The sequence below is a fragment of the Uloborus diversus genome, chromosome 6 (assembly GCF_026930045.1).
Source record: "Uloborus diversus isolate 005 chromosome 6, Udiv.v.3.1, whole genome shotgun sequence".
In the NCBI taxonomy this organism is placed as follows: domain Eukaryota; kingdom Metazoa; phylum Arthropoda; class Arachnida; order Araneae; family Uloboridae; genus Uloborus; species Uloborus diversus.
This window is the reverse complement of record NC_072736.1, coordinates 119,626,636-119,643,639: the sequence shown is the minus strand read 5'-3', so window position 1 is coordinate 119,643,639 and position 17,004 is coordinate 119,626,636. Positions and strand designations below refer to the sequence as shown.

General features: G+C 30.9%; 1 protein-coding gene across 1 annotated transcript in view; it reads right to left on the bottom strand.

Moving 5' to 3' along the window:
• The window catches only part of LOC129225278 (short transient receptor potential channel 4-associated protein-like), a 69,184-nt gene that overhangs the window by 42,175 nt on the left and 10,005 nt on the right, over nt 1–17,004 (bottom strand). Inside the window, exons 5-13 of the mRNA XM_054859864.1 lie at nt 15,473–15,534; nt 11,741–11,894; nt 11,376–11,486; nt 11,208–11,267; nt 8,530–8,592; nt 7,854–7,964; nt 7,636–7,769; nt 3,273–3,352; nt 2,853–2,907 (exon numbers count right to left, since the gene is read on the bottom strand). Of these exons, the coding sequence (XP_054715839.1) occupies nt 2,853–2,907; nt 3,273–3,352; nt 7,636–7,769; nt 7,854–7,964; nt 8,530–8,592; nt 11,208–11,267; nt 11,376–11,486; nt 11,741–11,894; nt 15,473–15,534 (830 nt within the window). The remainder of the gene's footprint in view (nt 1–2,852; nt 2,908–3,272; nt 3,353–7,635; nt 7,770–7,853; nt 7,965–8,529; nt 8,593–11,207; nt 11,268–11,375; nt 11,487–11,740; nt 11,895–15,472; nt 15,535–17,004) is intronic.

Sequence of the window (17,004 nt, the reverse complement as noted above, 5' to 3'; positions counted from 1 at the left end):
AAGAAAAAAGAAAAGGGAAAAAACTTCACCAGTCCACAAAAATATTTATGTCTTTTTAATGACCAGCAAATGCAAGGCTTCTTTTTTTTTTTTTTTTGCAAAAAAAAAAAAAAAAAGCTCTGCAAACATTGAAATTTTAAAGCAAATTCAGGCATGGGAGCCAGATTAAGGCATGGGTGCATGGGGCCCTGGGCACCAACAGTTGGACGACACCAAATCAGTGATCAAATTTTACTTGAATTCATTTCAAGTCACACTATAGCAGGATATAAACACTAAATCTAGCAACAAAAAAAAAATCCCCTTAAAAATTTAATCCTTTTTGCAAATCCAAAAACCACTCCAAGCTTAGTCTATACTTACACTATTAAAAGTAATATGATAGATAAATTTGATATTTATGGCTTACAGCAACAAGAAAAGTTTGACCACATCATATATTATAGCATTTAATTATCGTATCCTATGTCACTTCTACTTTTTTACAATGAATACATACAGTTGATTCCAGTTAATAGAACCACGCTGGTACGAAACCATTTTGGTCCTAATCAACGGTTGGTCCGATAAAGCGAACAGGACCTGCGTAACTTGACCAAAAATGCTCAACACAAAACATTTAAATGCCATTATGATTATTAGGAGCCTCACATGATGGTGAGCATATAAAGAAGAAAAATGCAGTATATAAAAAAAAAATTCAGTTAAAAATAAATTGAAATACAGCGAAGAATCTCGTTACACGCGTTTAACAATGTGTTCAAACTAATATGGTATTAATGTAAGACAAACAACGTTAGAAGAAGCGGAAAATTTGTGCTTTTTCTAACGTTGTTTGTCTTACATTACTGTTCAGCACAAAGGTATTTATTTATCCAATATGGTATTAGTTAAGTTTGTACTTTATGTGGTAAGAGTGCAAAGGGGAAAAAATGCTGTTAACAGAATTTTTTCAATTAATATTAAATTAAAATATGGCAAAGAATCTTTTTAATATCGCTCAACAACAAATTAAATTCCTTTCAGTCAGTACAATTCAATTCAACAACCAGAAGTAGCTAAAAATGTGACAGTGAAGAAAATACAAGTGCTAAAAAGTTGAAAACCACCATTAAAAATTTCACTGTAACGAGAAAAAAAAAATAATTTGAATGTGCTAACTGAACTGAAGAAATTTGAAATTGTACTGATTTTTTTAAGTCTGCAGGAACATTGCTGCAATGCAATGGGAGTTTTGTTAACCAGTTTTTTCTGTTGATGTTGCAAGGTTTAATTGAAAGTTACAAGGAACCAATATTAATTTTTAATGCACTAACTATTAAATTTGTTGACCCACTTAACTTGCTTCAAGTCTGCGATTTCTAGATTTTTTTCATAATTTTTCTCATGTTCTTTGGTCTGATTAAGCGAATAATATTAGGCTTGTGTAGTGGGATTTGTTTTGGTTCTTTAAGATTTGGTCTGAATAAGCAGCTGGTCTGATGAACCAGTAGTCCAAATAAGCGGATTCCACTGTATATTGTAATATAAGGTACCACCAAATTTAGTGTGACTGTGCTAAAATGCAACTATCAAACTATTTTCTTGCTAAGCTATGTAGAATAAACGGGGGAGGAGGCACCAAAAAAATTTCATGCCCGGAGTGTTTAAAAATTAGTTGGGCCCTGGCAGCAGCAGAGCTTGTTGAGCTCTTTTTTCTTAATTTAGGAAAAAAGGACAGCTATGTTGTCCAGTCAAGAAAAAGAATCTTGGAAGACCTATTGTTCAGTTTTTGCATGATTGTTTGCTTTATTTTAAAACAAAGCAATTATATTTATAGTATATACTAGTTCGACCCAGTCATGAGAGGGGTCTGCTGTGCGGACCCCCGGACGGTGGAACCTAAGGCTTACAGCTAAGTGGTGGGGTGTGTGCAGAGAAAAGTATTTACTAGTTGCATTGCCCGGTCTACCTTGAAAATAAAAATCGAGTCAAGTTACGTATATTCAGCAATCAGACTTTAGATTTACATAAATAAATTTAAAAAAACATCATGCAAAGTTTCTCTCCCAAACACTGATGAAACATATTAAAACACTTTTAAGAAATTGAATCGAGAAAGATGGATTTAAAAAGCGTATCCATGGAAATACAAAATAAAATAAGTTTAACGAATTAAAATGCAAAAGAAAATGGTTAACAATTTGATTGGAAATGAGATTTTTTGAACTTGATTTAAAAAGGCTTGTAACTTTTTTCCTTTTGAGATAGAAGCTTAGTATTTCAACCATAGGTCAAGATGGATCTGGAGTAAAAAATATCACTTTTTCCAACGGTGTCAAAAAGAATACTGTGGGACAAGTCCTTCACTTTTTATTGATAGATTTAATAAAGAAAGTAATGCCTAAATTTCAGCTTAGCCTGAAAAAATTCGAGCTAAAAACACAAATAACACCCACCGTAATTAAGTTAGAGCATTGAAACAAATTGCGTAGAACGCGGAAAATTCTACCCTTTCAAACGATATGTAATATGTATTAATATGTGCAAGTAATTTTTCACCACCATATTTGGGAATTTTGGTGAAAATTGGGCCTAAATTAGAATAAAAAAATAACTACTCGTTGAATTTTTTTCGAACTGGTCTGCAAACCTTTCCGATGCTAAAAGAAATATACTGTGAAAATTTCAGTGAAATCGGAAGGGTAGTTCATGAGTTTTGCATGTTTAAATAAACAGACACTTTTTGGAGACTTCATTTTATACTATGTAGAGATTTAGCACACTAAATTATTTTCTACTAAAAAGAAATATTGGATCATGTTGAAAACTGATGATAAATATTTCAAAACATTTTTTCAAATAATACTTACTGGGCTACATTCACAGGAAAAATTATGACCTGGAAGCCTTACGTGATCACGGCCTCTGCAAAAAAAAGTATATATATATATATATATATATATATATATATATATATATATTACATATGAAGCAGTGAGAAACAAATGGATGTAAGTAGACATTCTCAAGTTTTGAGTAAAACAACTATAAAGATAACATCGTAGGTAGGCTTTCATTGAATTTTTTTTTCTAAATCATGCTGTACAGCAGCACCTACCAGGGCTACTAGTACCATCTCTTGCCCCAGGACAGAGGAGAGGTTTACCTACCACTTGTACTGGTTATCTCCAAATTTTTAATTTTGCCACTTACATCTCTTTGCTTCTTGCTGTCTCATATGTAAGATTCTAAAAATAAAAATTTGAAAATGAAGGAAGACTGTAACTCACGCATTCGACCGCCAAATAAAATGGTCAAAAACATCAGACAAATGTGGAATGAGTCTCAAATCTGCTAACTCTTTCTGAACCTAAAATGAGTAAGAATAATAATTTAAAATAAAAAAATGCACAATACATTTCTAGAAATAAACAGTAAAACTAAAATGATTTTTTTTTTTTTTTTTGCTGGAATTGTTAGTTGCAAAGAAAAAAAATCTGAATAAGAATTTGAAACAAGATCAAATTCTGGAATTATGAATAAGTAGAATAAAACAGTCAAGAAGTTCCCTCTAGAATAAACCGATCCTACTTTCTCCTATACCTACATCAATTTTCTAGCATTAGATCAATATTCTTTTAATTCGCTTTAGGGTTGCATTGCATATTATTTCAAACATAAATTCTTAAGGTTAAAAAATGATTTTTAAAAACAAGATATGCCCCTTTCTGCATAAAACAAACTATTTGCTAATATAGAATTGATATCAAATTTCTTTTTGCTAATTGTTGAGCATTATTTTTTAGTAAATTTCAAACCGTTAATGAGCTTTCAATTAGGAACACTTAAAGTTCAGCAACTTGGTCAAGCATTTAAGCATCTAATTTTATGAGAGAAAAAAGAAAAAAGGAGGATCTTTTCCACAGGCAGCTAATAAATTTGCTTTTTATTAAAATAAATAAATAAACAAATAAATCTATCATTCTTAGTGTCTAAAAAAAAAAGTTCACAATTATTTCTTTTGAGCAAGATATGAAGAACTTCAGATTTCTTTTTCTTTCTTTGTCTGTTGTCCCCCCCCCCCAAAAAAAAAATTAAAATAATTATAAATTAAAACTTTAGAATAAAATATTTTAAATAAAAAGTCTTCCAAAAAAATTTTTTTTTGAACAAAAATAAAATTATTTGCAGCTCTTTCCTTTGGTAAAAACTAAAGCACTTCAAATTTCTAAAGAACTAAAATTAAATTAAAGCATTTTTTTCAAAGGGTTTTTAGAACAAAAATTTAAAAAGAGAAAGCTCATCTTTATTTCTATCAATCATAAGAAGTGATATTTCAGTTTTTATTAATAATACTTTTTTGAAACTAAAATTAAAAATATAAATCAGCATTTTTAAAATGTTTATCGTATAAAAAAATTTTTTTTTAGCACTGCTGGTTTTTTAGAAAAAGTTCGGAAATTCTCCCATGGGTATTAATACTAAAAATTTTTGAAATCTTCCAAAAAATACTTCCAATAGTGTAGGAGCCCAGACCGGGGGCCCATAACAACGACTGCCTTGAGAGAGCTGGAACAGCCAGTGCCACACGGGAATTGACATATCCCATGAGTCTGCGGGGCGAGTGAAGAAGAGAGATGAGGGGAGAGCAGGGGCGGCATTTCAGCACTTCATTTGGGGGGTCGAGTTTCTCAAATGTGTATTACCACAGTGCGGTTCCAAATACACATTAGCTAGCATGAAGTGGTCAGAAAATCGGTTTATTATGAATAAAAATTAGTGTTTAGAAACAATTAAAATTTTGATTCACTTTAAGAAGTTATCATACAAAACATCTCGAGACTAAATTTATAATACCTTTTGGAAAAGCTTTAATGCATTTTTGGAATTCGGAAGAGCAGGGAATCGTGTTACTAATCTATCAGTGCCCAGTGTCGTGCCGTTTTGCTAGTACAACTAAATAGAAAAGATGGTGAAAAAGCTCTGACCTTTATCATGTATGACTTCGTTTGATTTTTTTGGCATTGTGCTTCAAAAATTATTCTCTAGCCTACTGAAACATAAAAAAATATTTCTCTACTAGCTGAGCTGATTAGAATAGTTAAAAAATAATTGAAGTAACAAAGTTATGTATGAAAACACTTTTTATATTTTGCTCTTCAAAATCACCCAGGCATATTCAAAAATTGTGAGGGGCTTAATTTTTCAATGAATAACCTAGTCTCATCGGCATTCTCAGCTTCAATGAGATGTCATTTGATTCCAACTCTGTTATTCACTATTCCAGAAACTGGGCCGTATACAAAGGGGGGGGGGGTCTTAGGGTTCACCTGCCCCCTCGAAAAGTTCAGCTTGACATTTAAATGTGTTTATATTTAAAAATTTCCAAAAAAATAGTGTTCCAAAACTCAAATGTCTTTCATATGTATATTAATTGCATAAAACGCTTTCATAATAGATAACCCGACGACTTTAACATTAGCACAAATAGTGCAAAGCGCTCCGCATGAAAGTTTTTAAACCCTCCCCAAAATTATTTTCTAGTTAGGGCCCTGTCCAGAATGATGAGTTCATAGCAAGTACGAAACTGCAGTCTCTGGAAGTGATAACCGATCTTGTCGGTATATTGCTTGTAATTTTTCTCGCCTCATGCTAAAAGTTTTACTCATAATTGAAACATTTTATTTTTCGTTTCCAAAATCTAGATAATATAGAGCAAACCATACAGAAAAATATTTATCATCAAATCTTGTGTTGCACTCGAAACTAAATCTATTATTTCATACAAAATATTAAAAAATCAATGTTTGACTTTGATCATCATTATGTGGGTTTATGTCACTTTTTTTATTTTTAAATTGGCTCAGAGGAAAATTTTTTTTGAAAACTTTCACGCTTGATTGAAATATACAACTATGTAAAATCTATTTTCAGTTTCAATTGTAGATTGAACTATGGTAGTATGGTGCACAGATCAATTGTAGATTGAACTGTGGCTTGAATAGTCCGAAAATTAAGGGTAGCAAATTGAAGATGTTTTGATAGAGTAAAGCATTTTTCAAAAACTTTCCTCAATATAAATTGAAAAAAAATTCAAATGAAGTCATACATGCTAAAAGGGCATGAACTTTTTCACCATTAAAAGAATCGTTTTGCAATAATTCTTCCAGTCGTCAAATCACTGTTTTGAAGTTATCGAGAAATTTTTTTATGGTTTTAACTCTTGAATACCACCTTGTGTCACTCCGAGATTGCACAATTATAGAGTCCCATAAAAGGTATTTGTTGGTATTGGTTTTTTTTTTTCCATTCAGTAATCATATGCATTTTTAAGAAAGATCCATGAAAGCATATAATGTATTGAGCAGCTGAAACATGTTTCTAGCAGAAGAAAGTGATGAACACTCATTAAATAAATATACACTTAAAAAAGGAGGGTAAAAGTAAATGTAAAATATCAAAGAATTTTCTTGTGAAAATCTTGCAGCCACACAACTTTGCACGAGCCTCTCATATTGGACAGACCATCGTTACACTTGGCACACAAGTATGAAATATTTAGCCTATATGAGGAAATGTCTTCTTTAGTTAAAATTAACCATGGTCCTTTCCATCTTCTATGTCTAAAAAGGCCGGAAAATACTTCATGAATTTCTAAGTCGTCATCCAAATAACGAAAAACACTTTCTAGTCTGGGAATGTGTCGAATTTCATCAAATAGTTACTGAGAACCAGCGAGATTTTTTTTCATGAACATTGATTTCTGACTTACATAAATTGAATTCACCCATTTTCTATCATTTTATTCAAAAAATTTGGGGGTGCGACCGCACCCTCTTGACCCCCCTATTTGCCGCCCCTGGGGGAAAGGGTGGAAACGAGAATGAATGGGCGCGCAGGAAAGTTGCCCCAATAATTTCACTATGAAATGCTTTGGTTTAAAATGTAGAAGTTGATCTGTAATTTCGTAATTGTAAATATCTTTTGTATATAAGTGCTAATATCAATTAAAATTTCCTTATGAGCACTAATTGGAATCATTCATTGAATGACAAAGCCTTTTTGTGGCAAGATCAGAACCCCTCAGATCCCATAATATAGCCAGAGAAAAACCGTTTTGTTTTACATATTCTTAATCAAGATCTTTTCACACAAAGCTCAATTGAAGCAAATCTGCCAGTCAGTTTGGCATTTATGTTTTCCTTTAATTCCTCCATAGACATTACTGTTAAATATTTTTGAGCTGCTCAAACTTTGTTAAAAAATTGTAGACATCAAAAATGATAAATGGGAATAAAGTATCCTCTCCAGGATCTTTTAAACAAAAAACGCACAAACAGGGATATTCCCTCAAAAATTATTAGGAAGGACACACAGACTAACAGATACACATTTCATCCATCTCTCCTGTTTTAAAATGTATATATTTTCAATATTTATTTATTTATTTATTTATTTTTTGAGTTTTCTTGGCTTTAAACAACATTTTTGCGATTTTTTGCAATGCATAAAGGGCTTTCCTACTTTTAAGGGAAAGTATGCTAACAAACACTGATGCTATAAGATATCTTTTAAAAGCTAACCAAAAGTATAGAAGAGAGTATGTACATTTGAGGTGTAAAAACACTAACTTATCACAGCATTTACACTAACCTCTTTTCTGCGTCGTCCAACTAATAGCAGACCTAAAACACAAACCGCATCTGCCCTAAATGTAAGCTCAGCTGCAATTTGCACAGATGCCATTGGGCGATCTAAATAAGGTGTTGAAGCCCACTGAGTTATTCCTTAAATGGAAAAAAAAAAGAAGTTATAAAATATTTAATGAAATAAAACAAGGAGGTGGGAGGAACAAACAAATTCTTTCTAACCTCCAATAAATCTTTCATCTTTTGAAAAAAGATGTTCATTCATAAACTGCTCATCAATCCATTGCATCCATCGTTCACTTTCCAAATTGGCGGATGGAAAGCAGGGCACAACTAAAACAAAAGTTGAATTTTCATTAATACCACAAATAAGTTCAAAAATAGCTTTGAAGTCATAATCTACATCAGTTTAGAAAAGAAAGAATTTACATGTACTCTTTCTAATCAAAAGTTGGTTGTTAACAATTCGGAAAAAAAAAGTTTATAAAATTTAGAATTGCAAAAAACCAATAGTTTTTTCTAATAAGTAGCAGCTAGTTCCAGCTACAAAGTCTCTCACCAAGTGCTTACAGCAAAATTCTTAAGAATTTCAATTTAAATTCATAGCATCAAAAAGGCAATTATTATCAAAAAAAAAAAAAAAAAAGATAGTTTGTACCACTAGAAAGTGTTAAAGAGGAACATCTTTCCAATTCAAAGATTTAAATTAAACCTCTGCACTTGTTTAAAGTACATTTTTAGTTTTAGGAATTTTTAGGTCATCAATATTGTTTAAGATTCAAAATCTGAATTTACAATTTCAGTTTCAATTGCACATTTCAATCAATAATTAATTTGAAATTAAAGAAAATTACTTCTCTAATAATAATTAATACATTAAAAAAGTTACAATACTTACAAGGTTTTATACATGCAAGATTAACCAGTTTTTTTAGAATGTCTGGAACTTTCAAAATGATATCTGTAAATGAGAAATACCTTCAGAAAAGAAAAATGATTAGAATGAATTACACCAAAAATGTCCTTCATTCTAACGATTTTAAATTAATGGTTCACGTTACAAAGATTTCAATCGTTTCCAAGTAATCTACGAATGCATTTTAATTGTATTATAATAATCTTCCTAATATCCTTCTGATAAAGTAAAAATTTGCAACTGTCCAAAATCTGCAAAAAACTTCAAAAGTAAACAATGATGACTACAGTTGACAGTTGAGGAGAAAATTTTAATAGACTAGGAGACTCTTCTTTCCTCACTCAGTTTAAAATATTCCTTACCAGTGGCCGCTCGTGCTTTAAAAAAGTGAGGGGGCCGGATCATGGGTACACTCGACCCCCCGCCCTTGGTTTTGGAAAAAAAAAAAAAAAAATTAAAAAAAAAAATAGTTTATTAATATTTAAACTTTCTTTATTTGTTCTTGTTAAATTAATGAAATTGAAATCATTTCAGCAACTAAATTAAAAATGTGTAGAAGTAATAACTTTTAAGGTATATTCAAAACTAATAATCTAAAAAATAATGATTGCTTCTCTAAATTGTCGTAATAGGACGCTAATTGTGTGAAGACAAAGAGTCAAGAAACAAGCAAACGGTCTAATCTCGAGCAAATGAATGCTTCTTCCTTTACTGTATGTTGTTTATTTTACATAGCCTGAATCAGATAAGAACATTCAAGCTATATAAAATAAACAGCATACAGGTAGGTTAACGGTCTCTGAGAATCCCACAGTAAATATTGAGGTTCAATGCGTTGGTGTTGAGGGGGGGGGGGGCACAGATAATCTGCGACAACGTATAATCCGCACCTCATTAATTTTACTTTTCCACAGATAATCTGTGGATTATATGCAGGATACTACGGTACAATCCTTTTTTTTTTCACGCACGTGCGCATAAAAAAAAGGAAAATAAATAAAATGTTACAAATTATTGTCTTCAGAAAAAAGAGAGGGGCCCGGCCCCCTCTGGCCACTCCCACGAGCCGCCAGTGTTTCTTTAAAATTAGAACAAAATAAAAGTCTCAAGCCCTTCTCTTAGAAAAAAAGGATTTGAGTAAAAGTGCTCATTACAATTAGAAAAAATATTAAAATCCCACTCCACACCTAAACCAAATAGAACTTGATAAAAATACATCTAGCAGTTATTTTTTACAAAATTCTTCAAAGAGCATCCCTCCTCCAAGATCTAAATTTAGTGGCACCAAACTTCACAGCTTAGATCCTAAGGAGCATTACTAATATGTTAAATATGAGACTATGTTTTCCTACCAAAATGGGGATGTTTTCTTCAGTCAAAAATAACATGGAGCCAGAAAAATCTTTTATTTTCTCAACAGTTACTTAGTTTTTTTTTAGTGTCCAATTTTGGAAATAAGGTATGGTTTTTATGACGTCACAAGCGATGTACTTTGGCCCGTGCTAAATATTTACAAAATGTTTAAAAAAGGTTGCCATTAAACAGTAATATGAGAATTTTGAATGAAGGATTTTCTGAAGCAAACATTAAATTCATTAATATCATTGCACTATATTACTTTTACCTTTGTCTAATGCCAAAATAATATACTGTGCGATAATGACATCAGTGAATACTGTTTTATGACTTGTGATGTCATACGGAGACTTGTAAAAAATAAAGTTGAATCTGCACACTGATTAAATTTTTTTTTTTAAACATTAAACCCAATCAAATTATTTAAAAAATGGTTAAATCCTATGTTTTTAAGCCTGCTCTTAGTAAAAAATACGTTTAAAATTTCAGAAACAAGTTCTTAACTGGTATCTTTAGTAATTAAAGCCATACAAAGACAACACCAACTAAGAACACTGTAGATGAAGTCTCATTTCAAACAAAAAAGAATCATTTGAATTGGTTCATCCTGTATAGCAGCTATAGTGCCACAGGCAGATACATAGACAGGTCAAACTGATGCAGAATGTACTTTGTTGCCTCTTGGGTTTTAAAAGCAACTGAAAGATACAGAGTAATTCAAGAAAGAAATGTTGTACTAATTCCCCATATACTTCTAGTTTTAACAACTCACTCAAACTATTGCTTTTGTGCCAATTTATAAAATTATCTATTTTTACCAACTCCCCCATTGCTTCTAAAAGTTCGACAAGTGTTTATACTCACTAGATATGGTCTTATGTATCCAGTTTAAACAACTTACTAAAACTATTGCTTTTGTGCCTATTTATAAAAATTTTTATTTTCGATCTTTGATGATGAAAATACGGACTTTTGGCACACGTCTGTTCAAAATTATCTTCTGTTATAGAAACCCAATTTCATCATTTAAAACCTCAAAATAATTTTATGAAATCAGAAATCCTTTTATTTTACTTTTCATAATCTAGCTTCAGCCCAATAAAACGTTTAACTTTTTTAGTGCATATTACTGAGAGCAATAATCAGTTGCAGATTGTCATAAAGGAAAATGTAACAGAAAACTACAGAAATTTGACTTCTAATCTATAACCATATTTCCTGACATTAGTTACAACCCAGTTTTTTGTATGCATAGAATTAAGATTGGAAGAGAACTAAGAATAGAAGTTCTAACAATATCTTACCTTGATTTATATCACGCACATAAAAATTTTCATTCTTCTTTTGTTTTGTTTGAGCATATACTAAAAAAGGAAAAAACACGTTGAAACATAATCAGAACTAAATTAACTATGAAGGCTAAATGTCAAAATATTTTAATAGAACTAGGAAAAACAAAAAAGAAAACTTACGTGATGTCTTGTGTTCATACATGTCGAGCTCGGACAGTGTAATTGCTAAGATCTTACAAAAATTTCCCAAGGGAACCACATCAAAATTATTTATAATTTCTTCTAAATTTTCTAAATGAGAAAGAGAAAAATAACTCAATAAGAAAATATACTAATTTTTGGATAAAATTTTAAAAATACAAATTCTGAAAAGAAATAGTGCAAGTAACAGTACTTTTGTTTTTTACAGGAATATTGGATTAAAACAAAACTATTCCACATTCGTTTTGAGTTCGAAAACACTGCAAATTTAGTCCAAAGAATTAAAAAAGTAATTAGACAAAGGCAAAAGCAAGACCAAAGTTACAACTTTCATTGATACTGACCTATATTCGATAAATCTAGTATTTTTCTTCTTGACAAAAGAAGGCATTCTAAGTTTCGACAGGCATGGAAGCAGGTCTCAGGGTATTGCATATATGAAAATAAGGCTTGAATAAAATTTTGATTTTCTGCATAATTCACAGATAAATATTCAAACTACAAAAGAAAATGTGCAAAATTAATTATAATTCGTTGAAATAAAAAATAAATAATTTTTCATAGTCAAGCAAAGATGTTTTGTGTGTGAAATTCAAAGGCATAGAAATTCATTATTTTCCAAGTATTGTGACTAATTTTGTTGACAAATTTTGTATTTATTATTGAATTTAGTAGTTTATGCTTGTTTTCCTCAAAAGTTCATGCGAAGGCTTTGCAAATTTCACCACAGCAAATTAACACTGATGAATAGTACAAAAACTCTTCCAAATTATAAAATTAATTTAGCAGTTTTACACACACAACGAAATGAAAGAAAGAAAGAACTATTAGAAATAGATTGGAATTCAAATACAAGGCTAAAATAACATTTTTTCTTGATTATCGTTTCCACATTTGATCTCATTTCTTTCCCCCCCTTTTCTCGAGATTTATCAGTGTCTCAAAATACAAAGCTCTTTTTCATACACATAAAACTTTCTAAATTTTTAAGGTTTTTTTTTTTTTTTTTGAGCAATCACAATCGCTTATTGCTTTTATTTGACTGTTTTGATGTGCTATCCTTTTATTTTCCCACCAGCACCCTCTGCCAGCACCACCGTCGACCAGATCCTCACGATGCTGCTCCTCTAGCGAAAACCGTCTCCAGGTTGCGTCCATATACTACACACACGCATACATACACATACCTACACACATATATATATATATACATACATACATCTACACGCACATATATATACATACATACATCTACACACACATGCATACATACAGACACCTACAAATGCACACCTACACACAACTACCCACACACTCATGCCTGCACACAGACACAAACACATATGCCTACACACAAACAAACATACCCCCCCACGCACACACAACACACACACGCCTACATACACACGCACTCGTGATTGCGAAAAACATAATTTGAATTCAAGATGTCAAAATTCAAATTTTTTTTTTAAATTTATTATTTTTTTTTCATTGTTTCTTTAATTTTATATAATGCAGGTTCAGTTATTTCATGCTTGCCTTTAATTCTAGTTGTAATTTAACTCTTTCTTTTTGCCCTAAGATAAACAGTGGAATATGTCTGTCTTGAATTTCACGGGAAAGAAGAAAAATTTGATATACAGAGATTTTGATAAATGTTACAAAAATAAACAATTGGAAAAAAGTGATAGACTTAATAGCTTCTTTCACATTGATATTGTTGAAAATTTTACAGTATAGCACTTTATGATTACATGTTATACAAATTTTAATGATTTATATTGATAGCAAGTTTATGTATGCCTTTAAAGAGGAAAATTATCTTACGTTATTAAAAAATGAGTGTATGTACCTATGTATGTCAAAGTTACTTCTCATGGACGCCAGTGAACTGACCATTGAGCCAGGTATATATATAGATTTGTAATTTTTCCGTCCTCATGTTTGGCTATTTTACATAATTCTCTGTCCTTAATTAGTGGGGATATCAATTGATAACTATTAATTATAATGTTTAGATTTAGACATAAAATCCCTATTTTTTGAAGGCTTTCCTCTAGTGAAATTATTATTCAGTGCATCTCAACTTTTCGTCAAAATGCTTTAATTAAAATTTGTAGCGTGAAAAAAATCAATGAGAAGAAAGATCTGTTGCCATTTGTTTCCTTGAATATGAACAAATAAAAGTCTGGCTTTTTTTGGGGCTTTTCCTGCAATTGGGGGACTTAAAATGTTTCCTTTTTGGATATTTTTCCACAATCTGCTTCAAAATTTTACTGACTTTTTTTTTTTTGTTCAAGCCTGATTGTTGAACAAGTGTCACTGGACATAACTTTCATTTTTGAAGTAGACTGCACAAAGCTCGGCACGCAGCTAGTCTAAATAATTGTCGATCAAAACTGTTGAGATTTTTACTTTTTCCTCGATCAAAATAATGTAAACAAAGGAAAGGTATACCTAGAGAACACAACAAAATAACTCTTCTCGATGTTTTCAAAGTAAAAATCAGGAAGCTCCTTTAAAGTTTTCTCTCAGCTACATATCGCACAAGACTTGGAGTGCACTATTTGACTGTTGATATTAGAAAAAATGCGTTTTGTGTGAAAGCTCTGCTTTTGATAAATATAACTCGGGATCAAATAAAAAATAATAGTCGGATTTTGAGATATCAAGGTTTTGGAGTTAAACAGGCTAGTATTACTTATATTCACGAAGGTATAAGCATTTCTTTCAAAAATACCGAGTTTGTTTGCATATTTTTCGCTTGTAACGTAGAGTTTTTTGTCCTGAACAACTAAATTTTCAGAAAACTTGATAGCATTTTTCCAAAATTTGAAATTAAAGTTTTGAAAATTTGATTAAATAAGAACATTTAAAGCAATTAATTTTGAAAAGTACATGTACAAAAATAATTCATTACTTTCAAAATTTCAAAGCCGAATACAGGGTTCATACTCAATTTCAGAAATAAAATGAAGGCGTTTTGAAGGAGTAAAATGAAATTTTGAAGGAATACTTTTGGGCTATCCTTAAATGTTCTCACACTTTGTTTTCGACAGATTTGACCCCCTTCCTTCGTCACACTTTACCTCCTTCCCTTGTCACATGTCATATTTTTTCATAAACATATTGTTATAATAACTGTGATGTCACTTTTTGGCACCCTCTCTCTTCCCTATGTCACAACTTCATGAGCCCGTCTTCTCTATAAGGCATGACATCACTTGTGGATGACTCTTTTTACAATGTCAAAACTGCAATTTACTAAACAATTGCTTTTTTAATACAATCATTAATATAGCACATCTACTTATGTATTTTTAAGTATTTAAATATTAATTAGACAAAACTTTTGCTGCTGAGAGTGTGGTGGAGAAAAAAGCAATAATCATAAAACTTGAAAAAATAGCCAAGCTCCATTTAAGAATGATTTACTACACTTATGAAATGTCTTTGTCATCTAATAATAATTTCATGTTCAACTTTGACTTCTATAACCAATTTGTAAATCATATCATTATGAGGAAATATATAAAATTATTACATTAAAATCACTCTTATACCTTCGCCCTTGTGACAAAGTCAAGTTGTTGATTGAAGTATTTTAAATTAGAGAACGATTAGAAAGAATAGGCGTAGAAGACGATTATGGAGTCTAGATCTAAAAAAGGAGTTAAAAACCAAAATGAAGGAGTTTGAAGGGCCCTTCAAAAAAATTTCCTAAATAAAGGAGTATAGGAGGAGTTTTGAAGGAGCGTACGAACCTTGGAATAGATTTGACATATTTTAAAAAAATCTAGTTGAATATCATAAAAACTTAAAAGGATAGGAGCCAGCTAATGTGAGCCGTATTTTAATTATTCTTGGATAGGCTTCGAAATTTGCAATAATACTTACCGGCAATCTCTCAGATTGCATCATTGATTCATGATAAAAACATTATTTGAAAAATCCCTTACAAATCATTTATCCATGAACAGCCACAGAAAGTCCAATTTCATAGAAACACTTAGAATAAAGGTGCATACACTACAAAAATGATCACCACACATTGATAATATTTCATGCAGACTTACATCTATACACATATAATGTAATAATTCCAAAGCAATTGCTTTCAGCTTTAATATTCTTCTTTCTGTTAACAATAAAAGAGAAATAACATTAGTAATCTCTTGTGCAACTCACTATAAATGGCAAGCAAAGTGCATACACACCTTAACAAAATCAATTCATATTTCAGTTTTACTGTACATACATAACTTTCAATTTTGGTGAATAATACAGTAGAGTCTCGAAAATCTGAGGTTCCGTTTAATTCAAGGTGCTTTGCATGAAAGTTTTTTATTTTTTAATAGCAAAGTGATTTGCATTAGAATCTGAAAATCAAAATGTTTTGCAATATTAAAATTTCTTTAAGTACATAGAACAAAGTAATAAAAAGGAATTGAAAGGAATTGATATCTAAAACACTCGCCAAGTTGCATGAAATATTCATGGCTACTAGAGATAGATTAGCAGATGCTTTGGAGTTAATAATTTGATATGAAAGAAACCTTAAAATTAACATTGCTTTATTACAGAAAAAATAATAATGCACACCTCTTCTGCTCTTTTGTAACATCTGATTGCAATTAAAAAGGAAAGTACACAAACAAATCCATGATCCAAATCATGTGATCAACTGATTTTGTGTTCCGTGAGGTACGCACCCCGCACACAGACACAAATGGCACGACAAAACTTATTAAAAATGGAATCAGGACGTCAAAACTCAATATAAACATATTCATGTGTGTAAACTTGGCCACAAGTTTACACACATGAATATGTTCAGACAAAAAGACTAATTCAAATTCGTTTAGGGGTAATTCAAATGCAAATTTATGTTGAAATTTGAGTCATTCCTTTTAATTCTATAAGGAAGTAAAAAATTCATTTTCTGATATTGTTCGAAGAATTTTGTGGGTAATTCAAGTTTTCAGTAATCCAAGGTGGAATGAGCTCTGCTTAGCGTGGATTTTCGAGACTCTACTGTATTTGTTTAGAGATTAACCTCTTACACATAGCAAAAAATAGGAGAGGGTTTGCCCTCACTCAAACTTTGTGCATTAATGCCCGAAAAAAGGGGATATTTCAAAATTATGCAACAGCAAAATACATAACTCGGAATTGTTCTTTACCTAACACTTGAGTGTGTGAATGCATACATATTAAATTACGTCCTAGCTAAAATTTTAAAACTGATTTTACTTTATATTGGAGGTATGAACTAATGTTGCTTTAGTATTTTCTAGCAAGGCCAAAAGTGCATTCAAAGGTGTTTTTAAACATACATAAAATTATTCAAATATTGCTAAATATATAAAGTTGTGTTTTATTATTATTATTATTTTTTTTTTTTTTCAAATTTAAGCAAAGAATTTTTGATCATTTTCCAAATAAAACACATACATATCATTGACCATATACATTGTTGAGCTAATGGTCTACATTTTGACAAAATACAAACTTAAATTAGAAATAAGCTAACATTGCAGGCTGCTAGTAATTGATAAGATCAATCTTTGTTACATAAAGAATGTTAGTAAATGTTCAGAGTATCCAA